Source organism: Melozone crissalis, unplaced genomic scaffold (assembly GCF_028551555.1).
Source record: "Melozone crissalis strain CALT ecotype California unplaced genomic scaffold, PUWL_Pcris_2 ptg000006l_1, whole genome shotgun sequence".
Lineage (NCBI taxonomy): Eukaryota > Metazoa > Chordata > Aves > Passeriformes > Passerellidae > Melozone > Melozone crissalis.
In genome coordinates, this window is record NW_026535784.1 from 37,673,420 (window position 1) to 37,701,244 (window position 27,825).

The 27,825-nt window shown below is 40.5% G+C and overlaps 1 protein-coding gene across 2 annotated transcripts in view; it reads right to left on the reverse strand.

Annotated features, from left to right (window-relative positions):
• Positions 1–420: 420 nt before the first annotated feature.
• Positions 421–27,825, reverse strand: part of FHDC1 (FH2 domain containing 1) — a 37,148-nt gene continuing 9,743 nt past the window's right edge. For both annotated transcript variants that reach the window (XM_054295618.1, XM_054295617.1), the window contains exons 3-12: positions 25,247–25,308; positions 24,633–24,735; positions 16,538–16,623; positions 16,356–16,456; positions 13,631–13,701; positions 13,406–13,513; positions 12,447–12,517; positions 10,041–10,158; positions 7,639–7,803; positions 421–4,481 (exon numbers count right to left, since the gene is read on the reverse strand). In XM_054295618.1, the coding sequence (XP_054151593.1) occupies positions 2,436–4,481; positions 7,639–7,803; positions 10,041–10,158; positions 12,447–12,517; positions 13,406–13,513; positions 13,631–13,701; positions 16,356–16,456; positions 16,538–16,623; positions 24,633–24,735; positions 25,247–25,308 (2,931 nt within the window). In that variant the 3' untranslated portion in view covers positions 421–2,435. The remainder of the gene's footprint in view (positions 4,482–7,638; positions 7,804–10,040; positions 10,159–12,446; positions 12,518–13,405; positions 13,514–13,630; positions 13,702–16,355; positions 16,457–16,537; positions 16,624–24,632; positions 24,736–25,246; positions 25,309–27,825) is intronic.

A 27,825-nucleotide genomic window follows, 5' to 3' on the forward strand; every position in this document is an offset into this window, starting at 1 on the left:
ATTGCAGTGCAAAAGTCACCACATGCTCCTGCAAAACAGGCTGTTCTGTATTTCCACAGTCCTGGGAGTTGTAGACCAGAATTTCTCAATAAAGTGTGCTAAGCTCAAAGGCATGAAGATAGCGACAGATCCAGACTTGTCAGTGCCATGAACATTTGTCTTGGCCACAACATACAGTGTGCACATGAAGTGCTGCATCTACCTCTAATGCCTTCTATGTTATACCCAAACCTGTGCAGAAAGTCCAAGCCCAAAAATGTTCAGAAACTGCAATTCAACTGCATGTCTCAATATAAAAACAAACCTAGGATTTCAAGCACCATGATTTCTGCTGTAGAGTCCTTCCCACAGTCACCCACCCAGACTCAGCTGCTTGAGATCTCCAGGACCAAAGCCAAGAGTGTAATAGGAAGGAGAAAGTACAAACATCATACCCAGTAAATGGGAACTTTATTAAACTACCGAGTTACTCAGAAATGTATAAATGTTCCATTAAATACAGTTGGTTTTCTTTTACACAGATTTATAGAAATTTATTTACATGTTCCAAACACATTTAAATTATTTTTCAAGCTTGCTACCAATAAAATTTGTTGCTTTCTTTAAAAAAAAGGAAAAAGGTCAATCATCTGCTCTTGCAGATGTGCATACATCCATACAGATACAAATATAAAGGGAGATCTTTTGTACCTAACCCACAATGGAGGCAGTAACCAAAAAGCTTATCCAAAAAGCAAAATATTTGCCCTTGCAGAAAAGTGGGCTCTATAAATTCTCCCTGTGGGACAGACACAAACAAGAGGCCCTGTGCAATACTTTATGGTGTTTGGGTATGATGTCTGCATCAAGATTGGCTGGTACGTGGGAGGAGCCAAAGGCCCCTTGCCAGATTCAAACCTCAAAGCCAGCTGTCCCTGATACCAGCCCGTGAGAAGCATGTGAGCTCATTCTCACTGAATTACACTCTCCCAGCACAGAGGGATAGAGCAGACAAACAGATCTAGCACTAGCATGTCAGTGCCAGTTGTCCAAAGAGATTTCCCTTTTGTTTTTTATTTTATTCCTAAATGAGGCTTCATTCATAAGTGAATAAAAGGCAATTCTTTAAATAAAATGCTTAGGAGAACAGCACTTTCCCCACCTAAATACATTTCTATTGGGAAGATGCACAGCATGCTGAATGCGTTTCACCCTCATTCTCTGTATCTTAAGTCTTACAGAAGTTAAAATTTGTATCTGCAAGTAAAAAGGGGTGTTTTTACTTTGCAAAAAGCTTATCAAATGCTAGTTTAATTCCTTTAGACTCTTTAAACATAAAAAAACCACATTTGAAGCAACCAAAGAACTCTACAAAAACATTGTCATGCGTAAGCTCTGTGTTTCATGCTAAATATTCTTGTTGACAAGGAGCAGGAGTGGAGGAGGAGGAGGAGGAGGCAGGGAAACGAATGGCTCAACGAGAGCCATTGCAACATTCAAGTAGTTTGGTAGTATACAAACCAGTGGAAACATGGAATGGTAAGAAAGTGCTCAGCACTACATTGCAGCCTTCAAGAGCTGAGCTGCAAACATCCTGATATGTATCATAAATATATGGCACTTCTGTATGGCCAAAAGCTGGCAAGTTTGCTTGTGATCAAAACAAGTCAGGAGTAGTCGTCATGCCAATGGCCCTTCCACAGGCACAGCCTCCAGCTGTGCTATCCAATGCAGCACCAGCCACATCCACTTGTGCATGCAAGACAATGCTGCCACATCCTTGGAGAACAAGCCTCCTGCCCAGCAGAAAGCCTTCCCCAGACACACATACACATTCATAAAACATGCTATAAATTCTTCAGGGAGGTTAAAGACAGCCATAAACAGCAAAGGTCTTGTTTTACAATTTTTTGGCCAGCAGTTCCCAGTCTGTCCAATTGCCAGCAATGGACTTTGCAACAGGCAAAAAGAGCTCCCGAATCCAAGGAATTGATAGCAATGGAAAGTACAATCACCTAAGTTCATTTCAGTACTGTTCCACAGGATTCATTTTGACATCAAATAAGAAACCAACAAGCACAAAGGCTTGAGTCCTAGGAAGAATCTTATATACACACAAAAAAAACTGGCCTTAATCCATGTTTTCTGTCACAAAGTGTTTCATCTCGTAGCTAAAACTTCTTAAAACTTTTTGGCTTTTGGTAACTTTTTTTATCACAAATGCGAAGATTTGCTGTTCTGCTCACATTCCATCACAGTAGCTTTAAATACATTCAAATTCATAAAAAGGATTTAGACCAGAACACAGCTACTTGCCCTTTTCCAACAGTGTGCCATACTTCAATAAGCACATGATGCCATGTATTGGCAAGGTTAGTGTTTTAAGGAATTTCACTACACAGACATCCAGTGCTTGGACAAGTGTTCACATTCCAAGATTAAAAAACCCCTCTCCCTTATTTCAATAATGGCTTCAGGATTTTACCAATTGTGGTTCGGTTTGCATCCTTCAGTTTAAGTGATGCCTTTTCCACTGTTCCCTGTTCCTTTGGTGCAGGCTCTGCTTTGGTGCTGACAGCTTCTCCCTGCAGGATGCTTCTTCCAACCACTCTGGCACTATTTGCTCTCTTTAAAGTACTCACGCTGTTCTCCTTTGGATTTGGATCATCAGAGGTCACTGCTGGCTTCACTTTAGGCAGCCTCTGGGACACAGACCTTGTGATGGGTGGAGGTCTGGAAGAGGTGGATAGATCCACTTTTGCACGCTTTGAAGAAGAGGCCACTGTATTCCTTGCAAAGTTTGGGACAGCAGGTGGTGCTTTGGGAATACTGACTGTGGCAACCTTGGTGTCATCTGCAGGGGTCTGGGGTTTTGCACTGGAGCGACACATCTTTGTTTCATCTGTCTTTGATTTGACACTACTCCTAATGGGTTTAGAGACTGGCTTCTTGAGAGCGACTCTGTCCCTCTCGAAATGAGCACTGCTTGAGGTGACAGTGCCCCTTCGTAACTTTGGCTCTTCTACTGACATGCTGTGCCTGTAGGGACTTCTTGGCAGCGTGTCTGTCGTGCCTCGGACAGAGCTGCGGTGAGAAAGTCGACTCTCCACGGCGCTGCTTTCACGAAGGGCTGGCTTGGCTTCTGGCTTTTTCATGGTGCTGGGTGCCCTGTTCGACCGAGAAATAGGCACCACTTTCCTCATACTTTCATTCTCAGAGGCATTCAAAGTTCTGACAGGTCTGGAAGGAGCTGTGTGGCTAGGGCGAGTGCCACCGGGTTTTGTGGAGCTTGGAGATCGATCTTTTAGAGAGTTTGCCTTTGGTCCTACTAGATCTTTATTTTTTATGAGTTTTTCTTTAGGAAGGGTGTGTTTGCTATCAGCATCATCCTTATCCTTGGCAGAAGTGTGAAGAGACAAGTCCTTGTCAGAGGTGGAATTCAGGTTTGAGAAGAAAGATCTAGCCTTGTGTTGAGCATCATTGCCAGAAGAGCCTGCTTTGCCAACCTCACTTCTTATTTCGTTGTCTGCCGATTTAAAATCATTTCCCTCTTCAGAGTCCAATGTCAAAGAACAATCAGTCGTGGTATCTGACATGTAGCACGCTGGCCCATCTTCCCTACTTCCTGAAACACTTGTATCCATAGACATAGGGCTGCTGCTGCTGGGCTCTAAAGCTTCAGTCTTGCAACCCACTGCCCTGGTTTGATGGTCACGGGCCTCTCTGGAACTCCTGCCAGCTGGAGGCAGCTCATCATCGGCAGTGCTCAGGGAACGGAAGCTCAGATCATCCAGAGTCTCCAGGTCTGTCCCGCCAGCATCCTCTAAATATATTAAAGGTGCATCTTCTGCAGGCTTTGCTCCTTGGATATCAAACTTTCGTAGCCCTTTAACAAGTTCACGCTCCTCAATTGCAAGGGCCAGAGCGTTGATGTCTGTGGACTCCTCGCAGGACGCGTTGCAAGTGTGCAAGTTGTAGTCGGTGCTCCTCTGTGAGTAATGGGCACCAGGGCTGGCTGAGCTGCTGAGGTGGCTGGGCTGAGCTGGAGGCACCTGCACGGGGCCACCACTTTTCGCTTCCATTTCAGACTGCTGGTGCAAGTGCAAGGTATTTAAGTTGAGATCTCTTGTCTCCTTGGATTCCGTCCAGGCTACGTTAGGTTTTGCTTGCCGGGTGTTTGCACGGGGAAGGCTGTTAAACTTGTTTGGATCCTCATCTTTGGAGATTTCCAGGAAACTCTGCAACTCCCTGTCTGCAGTCATCCCCAAAGAAAGTCGAGAGCGTCTGGAATTTGTGTTTCTGTACAAAGGGCTTTGAGGCCTCTGCTGCAAGAAGGGAAGAAATTCTCCAAGTCCATTTTTAGCCAACATCTCTACATCATTTTCACTGCTGCTCCGCCCAAAGCTCCCAAGCTCTCCAGCTGCCCAGGATCGACGCTTCTCCTCCAGCTCCTTTTGCCTTTGCAGACTATGGAGCTCCTGGATCTCTCGTTCCCTATTCTCCTGAAGGAGGAAAATCACAAATATGTGTCTCAGAGGACAGTGTCCTATGCATAAGAACAAGGCACACACCTTCCTCTCTCCCTTTATTTCTTCCCATCGAAGTTAGCTCGTACTGCTGTCACCCACTCCCAACCTCCAATACATACACACACATGAAATCACCGTGGCAACCACAGCCCGCAACCATTAACCCTATGGAGAGCAGCTCCCTGCATAACTAATGGGATGACACATCCATCTGGTCAGCGTACGCAAAAAAAGCACCAGACCTTGCAAAGACCAACCAATTGACCCATTAAACCCAAGCAGATATCACATCTTAGAATTACTGAACATGCTGAGTTGGCAGGGACCCACAGGGATCACTGAATTCAACCCCTGGCCCTGGACAGGACCATCCCCAAGAGTCGTGCCTGAGAGCATTGTCTGAACACTTGAATTCTGTCAGGCTTGGTGCTGTGATCTCTTCCCTGGGCAGCCTGTTCCAGTGCCCAACCACTCTTTGGTCAAGCCAAAGAGTTCCAGATGTAAGATGGAGAGCACCAAGTCCTCACTAAGTTTAAAGGTGGCAGTCTTACCAGGTGAGTAAACCTCTATCTAATCTTTACATCCGTATTTTAGACAAACTTGTCTGACCAGCATACAGCCAACGTGGTTTTTCCAGCCTACCTTACTACCACTGCAATTGTTCCTCAGCAAGTCCAACTTCTGCACAGTGATACTTTCCTCTACCATTACAGACTGAAAATTTTGTGAAAAGGCATTGCTTAATTGCATATGAAAGCAAATTAGATAAGTTAACACAATGCCTCACAATAGTTAGACATAACTGACACCACTCAAGGACCATCAGTCAATGTCTCGCTTCAATTTTGGATCTCATAATCACTGTCGGCTTCAAAAACTGCCAACTGCAGTACAGAGATTGCCCATGGTAGGAAGGAGATTTTTGGCAGCTAAACTGAGGGATTTTGGTTCAGGAAGCCATAGAACAGGTAGTTTGAATTTGAAAGACAACACAGTAAACACTTTTTTACTAAAATAATTAGCAGTGATTTACTGTGAATATCAGCATTTTAACTGTTACCTCTAGGCTTCAGATTTAATCTAACTGCACCTTTGGTTGAACTTTCTGGGTTACTTCTGAAATGAAGAACTTGGCTTGCTACAGCCAGTACAGCTGCAGCAAAAGAAAGAAGGAACAGGCTAGTCTTGACAAAGGATTCAAAAATTACATGATTTTCCAGCATGTTGTTAAATCTGGTCTAATCAATGACACACTGTTTAAAAAAATCGCACCTTTATTTGTCTAACGCTTTGTGTAGTTTAATCTTCCCATTGTTGTGACAACAGAAGAGCTGCACCACTAGGAAAAGTCACCTGAAAGCTTTCAGTAAACAAAAGCCTAATGCTTTGGGATGAATGGATTAATCTTCACCTCTTAAAGTGGATTTGAGACTATGCTGGGCTCTGAAAGATAGGATGCATTAGAGACCTAAGAAACCTGAACATCTAAGAAAGGAAAAGAAAAAACTTGCATTTCAGGAAAAATGTTTGACAGGAAGCTTTCGTTTACAGGTATGGAATTACAGAATGAATTCTTGCCAAATGCTAAAGGTTCAACTTTAAAAATACCATTGTCAAGAGAAATGGTTCAAAATAGTTGCAGATACTAATACTATATTCCATATTAAAAAAAAGAATATTTTAACCTCACCCAGAACATGTTTTAGGAGATTTTATTCAGATGAAAAAACCTATTTTAAGCACATAGTTAGACATGCCAAAAAACTGCAAAAAATGTTTAAGCATTTGAAATATATGCACATGGCCATGGTGGTACAAGCCATCTTTTTAGACTGTTGGACGTGCTGTCAACACATCACATTCTTTTGTCGCAACTGCCATTTTAATTCTAAATTGTTCTGGTAATGTTGTAGGAACAATGGTCAATCCACAGTTAGCAAGCAAATCTTCTCAAATTTGCAAGCAAGAGTCTAAGTTGTCATTTTTTAGAGTGTACGTGCGTATTACAAAGAGGGGACCTCAAAAGTCACAGCTATCTATCCACCACTTGTAATATGTGACTATGAATGAAATCCTCAATCCCCAATATTTGAACATATCTGGATGAAGTCCTCTCTTGCTAAACTGACTGCAACAGCTATCACCATTTGGTTTTAGACATTTGGCAATGTGCACCCTCCTGTAACTATGTGCTGTCTTGGGTGGTAAAGGTTAGGCAAACTAATGGTACCACAGGCACGTTAGCTGAACATCCTGTCAGCTCGCTCCGAATCAACACTGTCCTCTTCTTTCTGAACCAAAGCTTTTATCTAAAGTGCTGCCAAAGGCAGATTGCAAAAGGGCACCGATCCAACTCATTAATTCTATTTATAAAGACCTAAGAAATATCTGTAACAATAGACAGCCTTTGCTGAACCAAAACTAACCAACACTAATACAAATACTGCTCCTCGCTCCTCCATCTTGGTACATTTCCTGAATTATTTAGGACCAATTCAGGGTATCAGCAAATGAATGCTCACACTGGGGATAAGGTATCTTGCTGCCATAGGCCTATTTCAAGTTCTCACCCACAAAAATCCTTTGAAAGGACAAAGTAAAATACACAGCCCTTACTTTACTTGGTGAAGTGCCTCTAGCCACGTAGAGGAAGGCAGTGGAGAGCCTGAGCTAGTGTGGATTCAGGCAGGTACATCCAAGGAATGGCAGGGCACACCTCAAGGCCTTTCCAACTATCCAACACTACCAGGCCAACACCTGAACAGCGACCCATGGTCAGGAAATCTGTGCAATCTGTCTCACAGCTCAGCTTAGCAGTCACCAGCCTCCTCACCAAAACAGAAGGGAGGTGCCCACTTACAAGCAGGCCAATGAACAACCCTGATCTATCATCCCAGTGGTCTCGCCCACCTGAAACAGAAGATGCAGAGCAGCAGGGCTGCTCACAATGGCCATTCCCACCTGGGCTTCTGGCAAGGAATGCTTCCAGGAGTGCAGTTTTCTGTAGCCATTTGAGCAAATAAATCAAATACTACAAGATACAAAATGCCCCTTAAGCAGAAAAACCAACTTAATTCATGTGAGCCAATATCCATTTCAGAAGTGTGAGAATCCCATTCAGCACTCTTACCTTAACAGATGTGTTGAATCTTATGCAGAAGTCCCTAAATATCTGGAAACACTCATCCAACTTCATAGTTTCTTTGTCTTCACAGAAAAAGTCAATGAGAGCATTTCCCTCCTTTTGCAGTTCTCGTTTCTGGTGTTCAAGCTCCTTTAGATGCCTTACAGCAAACTGCAGCAAAAACCATACACACATGAACCAGACAGAAAAATTAAGTCACAACAGGTCGTGCATATATCAGAAACTTATGAAATTCATGTTCCAAGCTAGAAGCTGTTACAGAGCCCAGGAAATTAAAATTTTAATGGAGATCTCGTACTAACAAAAGGACACATGCCATTTCAGCAAACTGAGTAAAGGTCAGGAAAAATGGATCAGTCAAAATGTACATTCTTGTGACTAGGATGGAAACCAGGAAAAAGCTCAAAAGCCCTTGAACAAACTTACTGCTTTAAGTTTTAGATGAGTAAAATCAAAGACTGTACTAGAACACTGACAGACCTCCTGGGAGCTCCTTAAAAGCTCCTCATTCCTTATTTTCCCATTTCCCCTTCAACCTTCAACTAAGCATGAAGGATTAATTCCTCCTCCCCACTTTTCCAAAAACACACATGAACTGATTCATGGATATACACCACAAAATCAATTCCTTCCTAAGGTGACCATAGACTACAACAAAAAAGGTTTTCATACTTGAAAGGTAAGGAACCACTGAAAATACATATATTTTAACACATCCAGAAAATGTTCCCCTAAAGTAGCACTTTGAACCATAAGTACAGAGCAATACAGACAGGATGAGACTAGTTCACTGGAAGAAGATTCAGGAGGAAGAGAATAAGACTGTGATTAGACTTTGAGCAGCAGAACTCCTTAAAACACTTTGATTAGGTGCCCTGTCTCCTCTGTCTGCATCACCAGCTATCCACTTCTATTCTTGCACAATCCCCCACCTGACACCACCTGTAGCTCAAAGTAACCTGAGAAGAAAAGTTATTTTTTCAGACAAATCTCTTCTCTAACTCATAGTCCCCTAAATATTTTTCATTTTTCATAATGTAGCACTGGGGTGGGAAAATACAGCTGGAGGCACTGGTGACCACTTAATCCAAACCTCGTTTCAGGAATTACTTGGAAAATTTTACCACTAGGATAGGAACAAATATGACTTGCTAGTCTTAAGAAAAAAAAAGAAAAAAGAGGGGACAAAAAAGTCCACAATAAAACCTGAAAGTAAACTGGACAACTGATAAAAGCATACATCAAAAAATAGTTCCTCCCACATATTTCAGGAGTTTATTCACAAGGGTGAAATAATCAAAGCTGACTTTTAGATCAGCTTGGTTATCACCTGTAATTTAGAGACAAAATCCGGAAGTGTTTATGCAAGGTATGCATTTGTAAAATTATTTTTTCCCCAACATTTCTTTTGGAATGTGGCCTAAACAAGGTTGTAGTGTTACATAAAACCACCTATTAAATTTTTTAAAATCCCAAACATGTTAAAACACAACATTAAAGAGTCTGGGTGCAATGGATAAAAGCCAACAATTCAGAGTGAATGAGGACAGGTATTTCAATCTTAACCTGCCCCTTTCTTCATCAGCTTTTCATCTCCTGAAAAACTACAGGGACTATTAACTACATTTGCAAGTTGAAAATCAGGGTGGGTTAAGTTCCAGATCAACACCTGCCTTCTTACTTTTAATAATTATCTGTAGTGTGAAACAGAAAAAAATCATTTAATTGAAGTATAATATGTATTTCTCGAGGCATCACCACATACTCAGAAAATACCAAGAACTCTGCTTCCAAGGTAAGTGCTATACACATCCAGGCCTGTAAAGCCATTGCAGAACTCAATGAAATAAAAAAAAAAGGAGAACCCACACGGCCTAATGGTACAGCTCTGAGTAAGAGAGACTCTGTGTTAAGGGTAAATTAGTAGAGAAAGGAGTCCCTTAACCTTCCAGCAATATCTCTTCAGTCACCCAGCCATCAACATTCGTCCCTCAGCACACCCTCAGCTAAAACTGATGTGCTCCAGAATAACCTAACATGCAGACATTATATTTTGAGCAGCTGCAAAGTACAAAAGCAGAGACCACTCCAAATTGTCTTATATTTTAACTACTGATCTTCATCAGTGCCTTCGCACGCACTAAACACGCTTGCCTAACAAGCCTTGGGCAATGTACACTCAGTATCCCTCCCTGTAAAAACACAGCCCTTCCAACAATCTTACTTGACAAACAGCAGGAGGCTGGAACACCTTTGTACAAACTGACAGGCTAGGCATATTAAAACAGTGCTTCTGTTTATTGACAGGTCCACACAAATTGTATTCAGCTGAGGAATGCTGCTGTACTCAGGCAACAGTAACACATTAACACAGATATCCTACAAACCTGGAGAAAGTTTTCCATCTGGTGAAAGAGTTTTGGGTCTCGTCGGATGCTGTCTTTAACAGATCTGGTCTTGACAGACAGCGAGTGCAGCTCTGCTTCTACACTATCAATGGATAACCTAAAAATAGCATGTACAGAGAACATTTATCAAGAGAGAAGGAGTGGCCCACAGGTTAGCCACAACTGCAAAAGTGGATGCTTTACATGAGTGCAAACAGGCTATCAAACAAGACCTGCCTGTTCAGGAAATCTTTCCAGAGTAGACACTGAAAATTAGGAGAGAGATAAGCACATTTCTTCTTATTTGCAACCTGAAAAGATTCCCGTGGGGTGTGGTTTCATGATTAACTCCAGCCAGTCCTACCCACCTAACCTTAAAAAGGTTACTGCTGCCCTGCCTCTGTCCAGGTGTTCCTTTTCTCTCCTGGTGCCTAGCACTCATTTTCAAGATGGCCAGCCACCTCTGTGAACTGAAAATTAACCTAGGAAAAGGAAAAAGCCAATTTGTTCCAGATGGATCCTTTGGTCCAACTGCCTACATGACTGTTTGAGTGCAGGAGCTACCACAAAAAGGGGGCCACAAGAGACCATCAGCAGGACTACTGATTTTGGCAGTAGCATCTGGCATCATGAAATTGCACATCACACTCTTCTAAGCAGCCACAGCAATGCAACCCACACAGTCTCAACCCTGCAGTTACAATATTTCATCCTTCTGCTAAACACCAGCAGTGAAGCTGCTGCTGTGAAAAGGGAACTCAGAAACTGAAGAGCACAGGAATCTGATCTGGTGTAATCTAAGTGTTGTCCTGGGAGACCCACATTCCATACCACAGGAGCTCCCACCTAAGCCTCCCAGTCACTTGGAGGGTAAATGCTTCTAAACCTATGGCATTTCCTTCACCAGAGAACTAAACTTTGCCTAGGAATTGAAGCAGTACAGGTAGCCAAGTGCTAAGAACTAACAACTGTACACATGCTCCTCCTAAGGTTGTCTCACCAGCAGCATGACTTCCAAACACTAAAGCTGAAGAACTTGTGGCAGCCTGACTGAAATGCACATGGCAGCAGAAGGTGACACATCTGTAAGTTTGTCAGTACACACACAAATTAATATCATATTATAGTTATATATGTAATAGTTATATATATAATAGTAATATATATAATAGTTCCCTGTTTTGGGAAAACATGGTGGTTTTGCAACTAAGAAAAGCAGTAGAAAATACAGGCTACATTTCTCTGCCTGTGAAGGAGGAAGAGGATGGCCTACAAGTAAAGAAGGAAAGACAACAAAAAATAAAGAACGTAATGGTAGTTGTTTTAACATGCTCTAACTGGGTGGATTTATGAGCAACTTGTACATGACAATTCTGTCTAAAGACCTTCCTCATGCCCAGTGGTGAGGTACATATTTAATTTTGTTTCATTTTCATGTACAAAGTGCACTCCCTGAATAGACTTCAGCATGAGTTACAACAGAAGATCTTCAATGTTAACAAATGTGATCAAAGAACAAAGTGGTTAGAAAATAAATATCACCAAATTTGGGACTCTGCCTGTTTCTCTCCTGTTTGCCAGGGGGCTTGGATGCTGAGGAAAGCTGCATTCCCCAGCAGGCCACATGGCAAACTGCCAGAAAGGTGTGTGGGTTGGATGGCAGAGAGCCACACAGGTGGTCCCTCAAAAATTTTCTGATTAACTCCATGGCCACTCCTTTCCTCAGAAGATTTCAGTCTTTTGCAGACATTACTTAACCCTCCATCAGATCTAAGAAACTGGATTTTGCAGCTGGGAAAAGAATGTAAATAGATTGCCCTAAGCTCAAAAGTAAGGAAGTAGCAAAACTGGGAACAGAACTTCAGCATTGCTAGCTTCCAGGTTTCAGATTTAGATCACACTGTCTCACTGAAGTAAGCACAGTTACTGAGGTACAAATCAGCTTCAGTTTACAAATGCAGAGCCACAAACCCTTCAGATTTTCCACCAAGACAGTAAATGAAATCTCAAAAAGCATCTAAGTGAAGCCAGGGCCAGCACCTGCCCCTGGTACCAGATTTGGAAAAGGATTGTAGCCTGCTCAGAAACTGATGGAAATTGGTTTAAGGAAAAAGAGTATCATGCTTTACTTCGTTCCCTTGAAAATAAAGAACAGGCACATGCATTTGACAGAGACAGAATTACCAAAAACCTATGGAGATCATGTAATAAAAAAACCTCATACCTGAAGGCACATTGCAGGCATACTTCTGCTAGTAAATGGAAATGAAGACCTCAAAGCTACAGTAAACATTTGTAAAGATCTGTTTTTGTGCCAAGACTTTCCTGAATAAGCCTCATTGCTTCACAAATAAGAAAATTCCAATTTCACTCTAACCATAAGTTTTCAGTTTTCTTTTAACTCACCTGGCGGCATCATGAACACTCCTAATTTTTTCTGAAAAGTTGAGAAGAGCAGCATCTTTCTTTTGGGCTTCCTGAAACAAACAGAACAAAACCAAAACACACACAATCCATTAACATTCCAGCACCATGCCAAAATCCCTAAGTCTGGCAGTTCTAAAGCTTCTGGGAGGGCACTTAAAGGTTTCCCTCCTGCACTGTTTTTCTTCCCATTCAATCCTAACACAACTGAGTGGAGGACATCCCTTAAAGAAAGGCAGGGATCAGAACTGGGGATTTTAAACGACAGCTTCCATTTTGCAGTGAAAAATAAGAGGTGCTTCTGCCAGTGAACACAAGTCAGATGTATTAATAAGGAATGTCAGGGAAAGAACAATTTACTGATGCCATTGTTTGAGCAGATACGATGCTTCCTGCACAAACATCAATTTATACCCTATTAAATCACTTAAGCCAGTTTGTACACAGATAACCAAAGTCAAATAGATGCATTTAAATTCTCTCCCTTTTAAAATCAAAAAGTTTGAAAGGAAGGAAAAATAGCTTGAAAATGTCTGCAGCAGCTTTAAAAAACACACATCAGTCATTAAGGGAGGAAGAAAAAACTATCAAGAAGGCTGTTCAAAAGATTCAATGGGAAGATTGAGAGAATTTTTTATCAGAATAAATCACTTCCACAGTGTAAGAATTTGGGACAATAAGAGAAAATCTACAGTGAAGAAGTTTGATGAAAGCAAGTTTCTACATTATATAAAAACTTAACCTTTCCATGAGGTTTCTGATAGGATGACAAAGTAGAGGTAATTTTGGGTGAATTTCATGGCAGGAGAAGAAAGGTGAAGATTAAATCAAAGCTGTGAGACAGTTGCTTTTTGGAGACACATAGCCCCTTATATTGTGTATCAATTAATGAACCTATATTTGTAGAAGTTGCTTATACCAGCAAAATAGATTTTCTATACCAGAGCCACAAAATGCAGCAGACTCATCCCAGGTTTGTTTGCTTTCGTGTCTGCCAGCTTGAGCAGCGACGACAGTTTGAATCCAACAGCATTGCCAGCATAACCCCCCTGAAAAGAAACAATTTGCAAAAGAGCAGATGAGAACCTGAGGGATGACGTCAGAGCACTGCAGCACTAACAAGGAGGTACAGCCCACCAGCCATCTCCCTTTGGGATGACACTTACCGCATTCATAATATTCCCAGCCTGAAGGACCAAGTGCAATATGGAATGCAGCTCCTCACAAGTCATTAGCTCTGTAAGGAACAAGGAAATTGCTGTCTAACAATTGTTTGTTTAGAAATATAGTCAGTTAGCAAGCTCCTCTTCATCTCCAGCTTTTTTTTTAAATTTGACAAGAAACTCCAATAAACTGAAGAGGTCATGGGAAAGATAATGGCACTATTTAATTCCAATTCTCAAGCACAACTGACAAACCTCAAGTGTATTTTCAGGCTTTAACTTAGCAAGTGTAGTATTTCCAAGGCAACCTCCAGCAGCTAAGGAAACATTTGGGGCCTAATCCTGCAATGTGCAAATGTCTCATGCAAGTGGTTAAGTATCCTCACCACCTACTAATTATTCCAGTGTTCTGCACCCTGCAGGATCCATTTGCCATCTGCCAGGATTGGGCTTTTGAACAACTACTCTTTTTTCAGGAGACTTGGCCATAAGGCCTGAAAAGATAACAGACAATGTTTAAATTTTCCTTGCTTATCCCACTCCCATTATGAATCATCATTTTATTTCTGTATGATCACCAACTCAGAGCAGCATTTGTTTTACTTGTCATACCAAAGATGATTTAGCACAAAGTTATATTCAGTGTGACATGGAGTCACATGGAATAAAACAGCCTTTTAAAGTTTTCCCATCACACAAGCCTGGTTTATATGTATGCACGTATATTTCTTTGCAAAATGCACAATAGTGTTCTGTCTGAATTCATACACCCTTTCACCCAGCCACATACCAGCAAAAAACAGTGTATGTGCAAAAAACAATATATGTGCACCAGAGGGATTGCCTTAGAAATAAGATGTGGAAATTCAAAACTGTAAAGAGTTAATAAATGTGGCACAGCAAACCAAGCAACTCCAAATTTGCAATTATCCATATGGCAAGAAAATCAATATGAGCTGGTTGTAATGTGAGGTACTATATGTTATACTAATGAAGAAAATAAAAGGTGGAATCCTTTTGACTGTAGTGTAAATACTTTGAAAAACTAGTTTGGTTCCAAGTCCACATTCTGTAATTTATCCTGCATTCAGCTGCACAACACAATACAGCAATGAATCACTTTGGAAGCCCATAGCCCTTACACATTTGTATTTCAATACTGGCAACCTAAAACCATAGAAATAGTTAAATAACATTTGATCTAACAAGATAGATCCAAGGTGAGGACACAAGGATGAAGAGAGAGGAGAGAATAAATAAGAAAATAGCAAATTTCACAAGGCCAAGAGGAGAAGGCAACTCCTAAAGACCTCACACAGTGGGAGCCCGCCCCGTGTCACTGTGACACCCATCCATCTGCAGGCCAGGTGAGAATCCACCAGGCTGTTCAGACCATCCTAACCCTTAGTGATTATCAGCATTAAAATTGAAGTAAATATTCTCTCCATTTAATTACAGGACAGAAACCTAGGAGACAGCAATAGAAAAGGAGACATAGTTCTTAAACAACTTCAGGCTATCAACAAACCCTGGAGTGAAAAGACCAAAAGGAGAAGAGCACATGACCAAGCGGACTGAACACAGGGAAGGCCCAGTCAGTGATTTGTGTGACTGGCCTGATGCAGGAGCTGGAGACCAAAGTGGCTCCTCTCTGGAGGGCATTAATTCACCAGTTTACATGTCTTGGGTGAAGGACACAAGGACATTAAGGTGTGGCTACTTTTATACATAACATATTCCCTCACATATGTCTGTTGCTCAAAACACAAAGAACAATGATTTAAAAGAGATTCTAATAAAAGGCCAAACTCAGACCTAATCCTAAGTACTGCACACTTTCCTGAGTCAATGAGAAGTTCAATCTCCACTGGTGGGAAAATGCTTTTTTTCCCTTTGCTTTCACTTCAAAGGACTATTCTAATCACCAGTGATCATAATTGAATATTTTAATTAGTGCACTATTTTATACCCACTACAAGCAGTCTAAGCAGTGATCTAGTAGCCTGTCAAAAAATTTCCAGCATGAAATATTAATTTCATATTGAGGAACAGGACAAAGAGGAAGTCAAGATACTGTAAAGGGTTAGCATTAATGTTTAACTGGAACCAGGAAATCAACTATTTTCCTGCAGAGTAGAAGACCCTACACTACCCAACAAACAGCCATCTGCAGCAGTTCAAAACTTGAGAAATGTAAAGAGTAGAACAGGTATGTAGCGAAACAGAGAATAAAAACAGAAAATCAAGGAATAGCAAAGGTATTCTTTACAATAAAGATTTTAACCTATCAATATTGCCACTTCAAAAGGAAGTAGCCTATAGAGAAATTTAGAAATTAGTAATTTTTTTCCTATGGATCTCCGAAAGAATAAGCAGAGAGGTGTAACAAGCACATTCCATCACAGGGAGAGCAGTGCAGGAATGAGCAAACTGCACTCAAAAGATGACATCCTAATTTGGTCATAGACACTTTTGCTTCTGTCAGTTTAGGATACATTACTTATAGGCTTTGAACATGAATTTCTGCTAGTGTACCCAAAGTCCCCAGATTTTTGGTTTTGGAAGCAAAGATCCACCAGGCACACCCTGATGGCATTTGTCAGAGGGGAGTTAGCCTCCTTTTAATAGCTAAGGTACCTGAAATTCAAGCTCTGGTCTTCGTAATGCAGACTAATTAACATGCTAACAAAAACAAGAGTATTAGGCATGTCCCAACATATTTAATTACCTTTTGTTGCCCGTCTTATAATTTTCATGTCATCCTGTAGAGAAGCACAGGAGGGTGAGAACTCCCTCTCCAACACCATGGCTTCAATCCTAAGAGCATAGCTGGAGTACACGAACAGGTTTAGAACTGACAGCCAAAAAAGAACACTTATCACAAACAGAACAAACCAACCATCTCCTTACTTTGGCACCTGGATTAGTAAGTACATGAAGGAATCAGCTTGAGACAGTTTTGATACATCTCCATCAAAGGCTTTTAATTTCTTTACCTAGAAAAGAGAAAAAAAAAACACTAGCAAAGAATTTCATGAAAGATCAAGATTAACCTGACTTTGGAAGGCAACACCTTGAAAAGCAGTAAATTTAAATGAAGGCATTGGAAAGTCCACCCAGTGAGTGAATGGCTTCACTGTCCCAAGATCCTGTAATTTGCACACACCCCAACCACAAAAAAAAAATTAAAAAATAGCCTCACTCTTCTCCCAGAAGACTAGCTCAACAATCCAGCAGCAGAAACCATGCTGATGGTTCTGATTGCTGATTTTGATTTCTGATCAATGATTGCTTTCATCACTATGTTTAGGATACTGATGATGATCTGAAAAATGATCCTCAACTCTTCAACAACTGTGATGTACACTTGGGCATAGCATAACTGTGTTCAGAATATTCAGCACAGGACTGCCTAGATCTTAGTGGCACAACACAACTCAACTTTCAGTTACAGGGATTTTTCAAGATACTTGCTTCAACCATTTCCCCTAAAATGCTCTTAAGGGGTAAACTTCATGATCTTGAGTTTGTATTTTTTTCATTAATATGAAATATTTTAAAGATAAATGCAATCTTGCATTTTAAGTAATTTGTTGTCAGTACTCTCAGTACTCTGAGGACACCATTTACATGCAAAGGAAATATCACTGCATTAATTTTGTCAATCTTCCTTCCCAGCTCCACCAAAATCCATATATTTGCATGATCTGGAAGCCACTGATCCACCCACATACTCACTATTTGTTTATACAGAAGAACTGAAAAATACATGCACATATGTTTAAGCGTAACTGGAATTTCTTCACATCTTCCAACACAGCAACCATGTTCAAAAGCAGAGCTCACTCTCAGTTACACTATTTCTTTATTCAACCAACAAGTTCTCAACAGCAGCTGCATGTTTCCACTGATTTATACACCAGCCCATCATCCTTCCTTTGTGCAACACTTAAAGCCCATTCACAACCACACTTACACAGATGGTATTTAGTTTTAGAAAGTATATTAAGCTATTGGAGAGAAGAACACTACATCAGGGCATCAACAGTTACCCCACTGCTGTGATGCAGCAAGATATCCACAGGTTTTGTTAAAGAATCAGCCTACAAATTATTCACTTCAGTTACTTTTCTGCTTTGACAGTAAAAAAGTAGCTGATCTGTAGTGGAAGACAAATATGCTATGCTAAATCACGGTTCTGAACTAACTGAAGGAAATGATTCTTTGAGCAGTTGTTTTCTGCTTTGTTTCCATTTTTTTTCCACACCAGAAAAAATAGAAATGTTGAGAACACATTAAGAAAGATAAAAATACAAGTTAAACACAGAATGGAAAATAATTTCTTTTCAAATTGAAAACCACATCAACAAACAAATGAACAAGGAAAAAACCTAATAAAAACTTATGACCAAGGACAAGACCTCTAATCAGAGAGCAATTTTTAGTCAGGATATCTAGCTTCATTTCCTAACACCACCCCCCACCCCCCATTTAACTCAAGACACTCAGACAACAGCTCCCCTTCTGAAGATAAACAGCATACTCATTTTTTTAGGCCTGAGAAAACTCCTAATTTACTGAGTAATTCAAGAAGTCTGCCAACAAAAAAACAGGAAAGACCAGACTTGACATTCCTGATAATTCTAAGGTGTTAAATGATCAAGAAACAAACCCAAAATAAACACTTTTTCTCCATCATTAAGTGGGGAGTGAGAGATTGTATACTATCTCAGTCTTTAAAGGTGTTCTTTAACCTAGCTTCCCAAAACTAGTGGCCTGCAACCTTAAAAATCTGCAAATCCTCCAACCTCATTTTAGTATCTTGCAGATATCAGTGTTTGCCTGAAAAGGATACAGGCATTCAGATATGGGAGAGAGGGAGGAAAGCCAGAAAAGCAGCCCACCAAAAAAACCCACGCCACCTCACCAAAATCAGATCATATAAGCCACAGGTTAATTCTAGGAAGATGCAATTTGAAGACTTAAACGCACAAAAAGTGAACAACAAGAGATCCTGAGGCAGGAATATTAATTTATTCATGCTTCCAGTACTATATTTAAATATACTTTAAACAGTAAGTAGAAATCAATATTTTCTATGTGGAATTTTAGTTTTACATGCACCAGATGAAATCCTCTTCTATCCTACCAGGAAAAACGCCTGGAGTCATATGAGTGAGTACTAAATCCCAGAATTAATTCAGAGGAGGAACATTCCTAAACATGCGCAACAGAAGACATTGACAAGGCTGCCTTCTGATGGGTAGGATGGGCTGTGAATGTCACCATGCAGAAAGCTTTGGGCAATGCTCAGCCCAGAAGAAAGTCTGTGAAATCAGACTTGAAACAAAGGTGTGCTCATCACCCCACTTCTCCCAGCCTACACCAACCACCTCAACCCCCACTGTCTTCTCCTTAGATATCCCAAACTACCTTTGTAAGAAGCATCAAGGCAGCTTGCCCAAGAAGCCCAAAACCCAAGGATGGTGGAGAACAGTGACCCATTCCACATGCAGTCAAAACAGGAACACAACAGAGTTGTAAGGTCCTTTTCACCCTGGAACTCAGCAAACACAGCCTGGTTCTCCATACACGTCTGAAGTTTTTCACATAGAAGACTAAAACATCTGTTAACTTGGCCTTAAAATAGTAAATAGTCTGGGAAATAGCTAAGGTAAAGATAGGACAGCAATTATTCTGTGTTCCCTTTTTTATTAATAGCTTTCTAATTTAAAAATAATTCTCACTATGAAGGAAAATAAAGTTATTTGACTTTATCAACACTACCAATAAACTAAAAAAACAACTTCTGAACACCAAAGGTAAAAAATTACTGGAACACATTTTGGATGTCTGTCATTACACATTCCGCAGGTGACTATTCAAAATCCCATGAAACTGCCTCTACTCTCTGCTGCCATGTTGTCCAAGCATTCTGGAAGAAAACTGAAATTCTGTGAGGGTTCCCAGAAGTGGGGGTCAAATTCAAATACCAACTGCAGCCAGGAGCTGCAAAGAAACCATGGGGATTGACAACCATGTTCACTATTAATTATGTTAGCAGATATAGTAGATGGCTTCAGAACACAAGAGAGATAAAAATGTAGCTTATTATAAAATCATAATCAATAACCCTATCAGTTCTGGCCTCGACCTCCTTTCTTGAAGCACAACAAAAATTTTCCACAAGAGTAGGCAGCCATGTACTGAGATATGTCAGTGTAATGTGTATATGCAAGAGAGCATAATTACATTGTATGCTGAGTTCTGTATTACTCAAATTGGGTGCTGAGCTACTAATTTAATTTTTCATTATATTTGTATATGGAATATGCATTTGCACTGTCCATGCATGCCCATGCACACTCAATCTGATTTTAGATACACAAGGTTCTCACATATATAATTTGCTTAATTTTAAGAACAGTTATGAAACATAGAAAGCCTGATCTTTGATTTGATTTGTGAACAATTGCAGCAGAGATGCCCATTGCAAGTATGCCACTGCACCTGGCAGACATGAAAGCTACTGTATTCAAGTTCTTGGTAATTTTTAAGCTACCAGCAGCACTTCTAGTGGGATTTTATTTTATGGCATAAAACCTTGCAGGATCTTGTAGTTATGCAAGACCTCTGAAGAAGAGGAATAAACATTTTCTTGTGCAATGAGGCACGATGTGGCACTTGCCGGGGCAGTGGCAAACCACTACCAGCAAATGATAAAAAGAAAGGGATAAAAACCTGCAGGTAACCATAAAGGGCAAAAAAGGAAAAGGAGATGTATGCTCTGAAGGATTGTCAACCCTATAAAGGACTGGCTGAGGAAAGGAGGGGGCATTTAACTACAGGCATGGTTTGAAAAGAGTAGAGCTGACAGAAGCAGTCCCAATAAAGCAGGTGATGGACGGCCAGGGTTTGAAATCAGAGTGCATGAGCAAAGGACAGGCTTGAGACATTGTGAAGGAAGTTGAGCCACTGTGTTGATAACCTGGGAGTGCAGGTGTGTGGGTGAGCTGATTACCTGTGTGATATGCTCTCTTCAGTATGTATCTGAAGTACAAATTCTGGCTATTCTAGCTCGTTAAACACTGGACTCTCAATGTTTGCCAGTCTGGGCCTGTTGAAGAGTGCAATAACATGCACATAAAAGCAGCTAAAAGCTTCTTCTCTGCTCCAGCCAGGATGCCAGTAAATAAAACCTGTCAGCCATTTCAACAGGGTATCATTCAGAAACAACTAGGAAACTTTTCAGAAGAGATACAGCAGAGAAGACTACTGCTTCAGCCAAGGCTCCCTGGAAAAACAACAAACTGAAAAAAGGCATGAAGCAAAGGAGATTCCAAATAGGTGTTTCTTTCTCCTTACAAACTGCTTAGCACAGTATGGTACAAACAGCAGGACTTCTAAGAAGGCTTAAACAAAATCAGTGATCTTATCCTAGTTGTTAATGTATTGAGAATTTTTATAAATTTGCTTGGCCTTTTCTCTCACCACTGTATAGTGGCCAGGCCACACACCCAGACAGCCCTGGACAAAACATTGAGTGGAGCCTTGCAGCAAGCTCCATCATGGCCAGCTTCAAGTATTTGTCAAATTTTTCAAATTAAACATTTGAAAATACCCAAATATTTCAAGTTGTAGAAAAGACTTCACAGCAGTGCCAATATTTCAATAACAGTCTTATTAGTTAATAGTCTTGATAGCTTGAGAAAAATACTCAGTAAGGAGCCTGTATTTGCCATTTACATGTGAAAATCTCCACAACTTTGATAGCTGTTGGGATTTTTCATAGAAAACAGCTAGAAAGTTAGTAGTACTGACACCTACTTCTGCATGCAAATAGAGCTGCCACATTACAACAGTGCAAATAGAATAATTTTAAAGACAACTGATGTTAAATGTATTTGCTAGCCCAAGGACCTAGCCTCCATTGCCAAAGAGCTGGAATACCATCAGGTGCTTGAGATACAATGAACTGAAACGATCTGAAATATGTCACAAAAGTCAAACAAGAGACACGGAGCCCATTTAGGTAATGTGACTGGATATCACAACACTTCTAGATAAGATACAATTGGAGTATAAAGCTGGTGCTTATTCACACCAGGTAAACTGTAAACTTAAACTTCTTGGTAAAAAAGAAGAAATAAAATAGTCCAGAGTTTCCCTTTCTACAGGTATGAGGAGGAAAGGCACTCCCCCCCTCCTTCCACTTTTACAGACTAAGGATTTATGGTAAAATAGAACAGAAAAAGCAGAAGGCATCTCAAAGCACAGTTACTGGTGCAGAGCCTACAGAAGGCACTTGGTACTCACTGCAGCTTGCAAGAAACGTGTGCACAGAGGGAAATGTGTCTGCAAATACCTGAGCTGCTGGAAGAGCACACACAGAGGAACTGCAGATGCCCATCCATGGCTGCAGCAAGACAGTCTGCCCTGGTAACTGAATAGCTGCTAACCTTGCAGGACCTGAGTGCTCAAGGACCTGCTCAGAGCAATCCTCAACTCTTACAACAACCAAGCAGGTCCTCAGGAGAACAGGAAGTATGGAAAGGGCAATCCCAGGGAATCCTTGCTGAGAATGGCTGCAACATTGTGCAAGGACAGGCCAATGTGATGACAGCTTGCTAAAGCTATCTCATGTGATATGACAAAGAAGGAATTAGGGAGTATTAAACAGAAGAGGGAACACAGAACGAATAACACCACTACACCTGGTATCTATAGTGGTTCTGGATTATTTGTATGTGGGGCTGTAAGCTTCTGATGCCTTTCCCTTAGCAAATGGTGAATCACTATTCTAGGAGACAGGTATTCAGTCTAGGAGGCAGACAATAAACTAAGAAAAAGTAAGAGGATATAGCAGAAGAACAATGAACATACATGTAGAGAAAAAATGGTGAAAAAACCCCAAAAAGCTCTGAGGATCCTAAAAAGAACAAAATTTTAAACTGTCTACACTAAAATTTTAGAAACTACTGTAGGAAATGAGTTACTGGACCCATTTATTCTTAGATCACACATGCATGATGACATGAAAGCATGGAAACATTTTTCCATACCAGCAGAAGCATCAGGCCCTTACATCCCTGTCTTGCCTGCCACCACCCATCCAGCTCTCAAAGGGAAAAATCCAAAACAGTTCAACAATTGTGAGAAGAGTAATAAAGAGAGTCTTTCCCATTTCTGATGCATGCAATTAATTAAATACATACAAACACCTGCACACTGGAAAGAAGCCCCTTTCCAGCCTTCCCTTGGGAATAGCAACAAATCTCATGTCTAATGCCCCTTTATTTCTAATACCCTCCTCTGTCATAGAATATCTTCTATTAATTTCTCAGGTGATTCCTTAAAAGCACTTCTTAAATCCTCTGGCCCCACTGTCTTGAATGACAGGCCTGTTGTCAAATTTGCTGTCAAATAAATAAACATATTTTTTCACTCTTAGCAGTACCCATTGGATAGCTAATGCATCTAGTTGAGCATTGCAGACAAAACTGATAAACAACTTACAATTCTAGCTGAATGACAACATTTACAACACATACAATACAGTAGCTGAAAGATTTTCTACTTGTCATAAAATAACAACCAATATCTAAGCCAGAAAGAGGAAGAGAAGAAAAAGTACTCTTTTTTCAGTCTAATTTTCTGACTGTACACAAAGTTAACTAGGAGTCACTCTCTTTCAAGTTAGTACTCCACCATTCTCCTCTGTCTGACTTTCAGAGGAAGGAGATAAATTCTGTTTCTATAATGGAATATGTACTAAAATGCAAACAAAGAGGGAAGAGGGAATGGTTTTGAGGTCCCAGAACTACTGTCACCTATTTTTTTTTTGATTGATTACATTTCAACTTGTTCATATCCTCCCAAATCTAAGAGATATATTAATCAAGTATACTAACATAACACAACTTTTACAAGATTGTGTGCAAAAGCAGCTCAATTTAGGGTCATAAATTTGAGAGCAAAAGACTGTAACACGTTCTACTTATGACTGGATCCAAGATTTGCTGCTGCACAGAGGAAACAAAGTGCTTTGGCAGAATGACCTTGAAGTGGTAAAGCATGTGAGCTGAGGTTGATCTGCACATGGACCTTAACTTAGCAATTTCCCAAGTTTCAGCCACTCACTTTGATGTGAAGCACCCAAGCAATTCTAATGTTAATTTTGTCAGGTTTGTGGTTTACATTTCTCTCAAGTACACACAAATGGGTCAGTGCCAACAGTGAGCAGGCAAGGAATTGTACATCATTAAGCAGGGCTCCCAGGTCAGTTGATGAAGCTTCACCTCTTTAATCATGTGAATAGACCTGAAGTTTGGGATAGGAGGAGAGAAGGCTGTGCTTGGATCTTGGTCATATGGTGATCACAGGAACACTGGGAAGGTACTGCTGGCAACTCTGTGCCTTCTAGCACGTCTCCTTTGAGCACTAAGCCATGTTAGCAAATCCCATGGGTGCTGAACGTTGGAGCTGCCTTTCTGCCCTACTGCAACCCAGTGACCAGGCCAGGGAACAGACCCAGATGAACCAAGCAGGCAGTGAACCAGAAGGCAAAAAGGCACTAAGTAGCACAGGGCTACCAATATTCAACTCACAGGCACTGCCATAGGAAGGCATGAGGCAGGTGCCAAAGGAGTGAAATTTGTTTGCTTAGAATACACTTCAATTCTGAATTTTCTAACTCCCTAGAGCAGTTATCCGCACACAGGAAGGCTCCAGGTCTTGCTGCGTATGGGACCAAAGGGACATCATAAAACAAAATATGTCTTATTAACTCCTTAAAAGCAGGTAAAATTACTTGAAGGGACTGACTATACTGTGACCTCAATAGCACAAGTCAAACAAAGATTAAACATTTGCACTCAGTGGCTCCCTGTTCCCTCTTCCCTAGCCGGAGGAAGGTGTTGAGATTCCTCTTTTACAGAACTTCATGTTGGAATCCCAGTCAGCAGAACTCTACAAAAAATAAGTTCCACATAAAACCATGATTTACCTCCTCTGCTTCTGGTAATAATTTAAGAAATTCATGTAGCAGTTCAGAACCATAGGGCTGACTTCTTCCATGATAAATATCTTCAATGATGGATTCGGCAGACCTTGAAAAAACAATTGAGCACACATATTTCCAACACTTGCAGGGTGAACAGTTACACAGATTGAAAAAACCATGCCTGGGCTACCCAACAGAATTATAAAGAGGCTGTGGATGCATCAGTGTCCACAGCAGCACTGCTCTGACACCATTTTCAGTGATGCCTTTACTGAAGGGCAACATTACCAGTGAATACAGACGGCAATAAAACAGCTTGAAAACTGTTGCTCCCATTGCCCCTTTCTAATTGTTTACAAAGAGAGGAAGCCAGCAAAAAGCAGCTCACAGACACTGCTACATGAGGTAAAAGGGCTTCCCTTAACCATTATCTGAAAACTCACCTCAACTGCTTAACATCAGCAAACTCTGTTTGATGCTAAGCCATAAACTCACAACTGAACATATCAGAAAACAAATTATGCCAAATTATTTTTGAGAAAACTGCATAAAACTGCAAACTCCACAAGCACAGAGCACAATGTAAATATTTTATGAGAACTACAAAGAATTCTTACTTTTTGAATTGTTTGAGAAATATGCCAATGTTCATACTTCGTTTTGCATCCAAAATGGAAACCTGAGAGAGAAAGCAAGAGATTAATCTAACAATACCTAAGAAAATAGCATATAATGCAGATATCATTTCTTAAATTGCTACAGATAACTGTTTGCACCAAATCCCAGACCAAATAAATACAGAGTCACTTCTTATCAACAAAGCTCATATACTACAAAGCTAGTTTTTACCAGGGAAATATATAGCACACTCGCATCACCTTTCTCCAAGTGAAGCAAAAAATTCCATAGCAACATATAATGAAGGAAAGAATCAATATTTCTATTTCATTACAAAGTAAAAACATTCTTCTTGCTTATTTCATAACCCTGCATCTGCAAAATGTTGCTTATCAGGTAACACAGTGTATGGCATTTGAAGGCCCCAAGGGTAGTGAACACCACACTTCAAAACTCATGTAAATTCAGAGGTTTTGTGACAAATGTGAGGATGGGATTTCTAAGCAGAAAAGGCACAAATGGGATTTCTAAGCAGAGGTCAGGTGCATTACTGATTTAATTCGTGCCAACTAACAGCCACACTGACTCAGGGGAAAATAAGTATGTCGATCTTGAATCAAACCCTGAAACACAAAATGCTCAAACCTGTTTGCTTACCTACAAGCAAACAGAAATCCATAATAAATAAGCTCTCTCACCTTTGTACTTCAAAGTTGGTTTGCTGTATCATCTTACATATATAATTCTGAAGATTAGGCAGACAGGAAAAAAAAAACCAAACCCACCCCCCAATATTTCCCCTTAATTTTGTAAAAAATTTTAAAATCAAAGTGCCTCTTTTATTTTTCTTCTTGTAACAGCACACAGGTTTAAACCTGAGAGGTTTGGCCTGCTTTAGCAAATTGTGCCCTTAAGGTTAAAATTTTACCACGGCTATTTTGGTGATAGCAGCTACAGAAGTCATGAGATTTACAAGGACAAGAGAATTGTTTCACCCGAACAGTTCCACCTGATGGCTACAATAAAAGAGCTCAGTACACATAGATGTTCAAGACTACTGTTGGACTCGCAAGTGTTTGTGGTTTTGACAAGTGGAAAGGCATTTTGACCTTTGTGACAGTGCTCAGATTAGAAGTAGATATATAAATGCAACATCGGCATTATCACGGAATTGAATTAGCCTGCAGTCAGCTGGTGACAGTGAAAATATAGGGATGATTAATGGGCTATCCTCAACATGCACCCAGGAGACAGCCTCTTCGTCTGCTGAAAATAGTGAGTCATATTGAAAAGTTTTCTGAAATTCTGGAATTTCCTCCCTTCTGAAAACAGTGAAGACTAGAAAACACAGGAAATATCAGCATATTAGTTTTAATTAGATGATTGGTAGCCTGAAGCCCTTCAGTTTTAGCATATGCAGAGATAAGGGGGCAGATTGTGGTTTATTCTCCTATTATCTTAAGAGTTGAGAGGCCCCCAACAGATCATTAAGGAAAAGCCCCTTAACACAGGACAGGTTCAAATATCTCTCCCCCTGCAGTATCTAATCTTTTTCAAATGTTTTACTGCAGGGACCTCTCACTGACCTCTCTAACTGCAGCTCCAGTCTCCAATTGCTCCGGTCACCCCCAGTTCTCTGGTTTCTCTGTACTAGTTTAAGCCTATAAGCTTTACCATCATTTGGCTTTTGGTTTGTTTGGGGTTTTTAAGCATATTCAGAGTTAATCTTGTGTACATTTTTTAAATCACAGTCAGTAACTGTTACAAGGAGACTGATCATCAGATGAGTAAACCTTTGTTTTCCATGGCACAACTTAGATTTACAGTACAACCTCAAACAAATTACATAATTTTTTTTAATATGTTCTCTCAAAGAAAAACAACAAAGGGGAACATATACAGCTGCATTTGTCTTATCAGCGCATCAAAAAAATGTCACAGCTGTTGTTAAGTACCAGGATTTTACATACACTTCTTGCTCTGTATATGGCTGTACTCTATTTTTTCTCTGATTTCTTGTTTAACCACACAATCAGAACAAGTCTCACTTTTTGGTCACTCTTTGCTTGGTGTCTACTCCAAGCTTATCAGAAGTGTTTGAAACTGCTGTCATTACATAACTACCTTCAAGGAGTTTCCAGATGAGAGCACAAGGAGGAGAAAAGGGAACCTGGCAGATACTCCATAAATACAAGTTCCTACTCCTTGCACACAAATGCACTGTCTTCCATCCCACATTCAGTTGCATGTTAGATTCATAACCTCAGCCTGAACATCTGTTCACAATGTCTACTCTTCTCCACTGAGATTTCATTTAAATTTGTTCATGCAGAGCACTGTCTGCTGTTGCTTTTTACCCTTTGAACATTACCACAGTTTTTTCTAAATTCTGCTCAGTCTGCTCCTGTCTTCTGCTCACACACACCATCAACGCTGCTGCCGGCACAGTACGTTTCAGGTCTCTGTTTGCCACCCAAAGAGGTTCTGAAGCGCTGTCCATCAGTAATACCCCTGGGCTTCTTGACTCAAAAAGTTACACTGGACTATAATTGAGAATTGGGAACAGGCATTCCTAGTC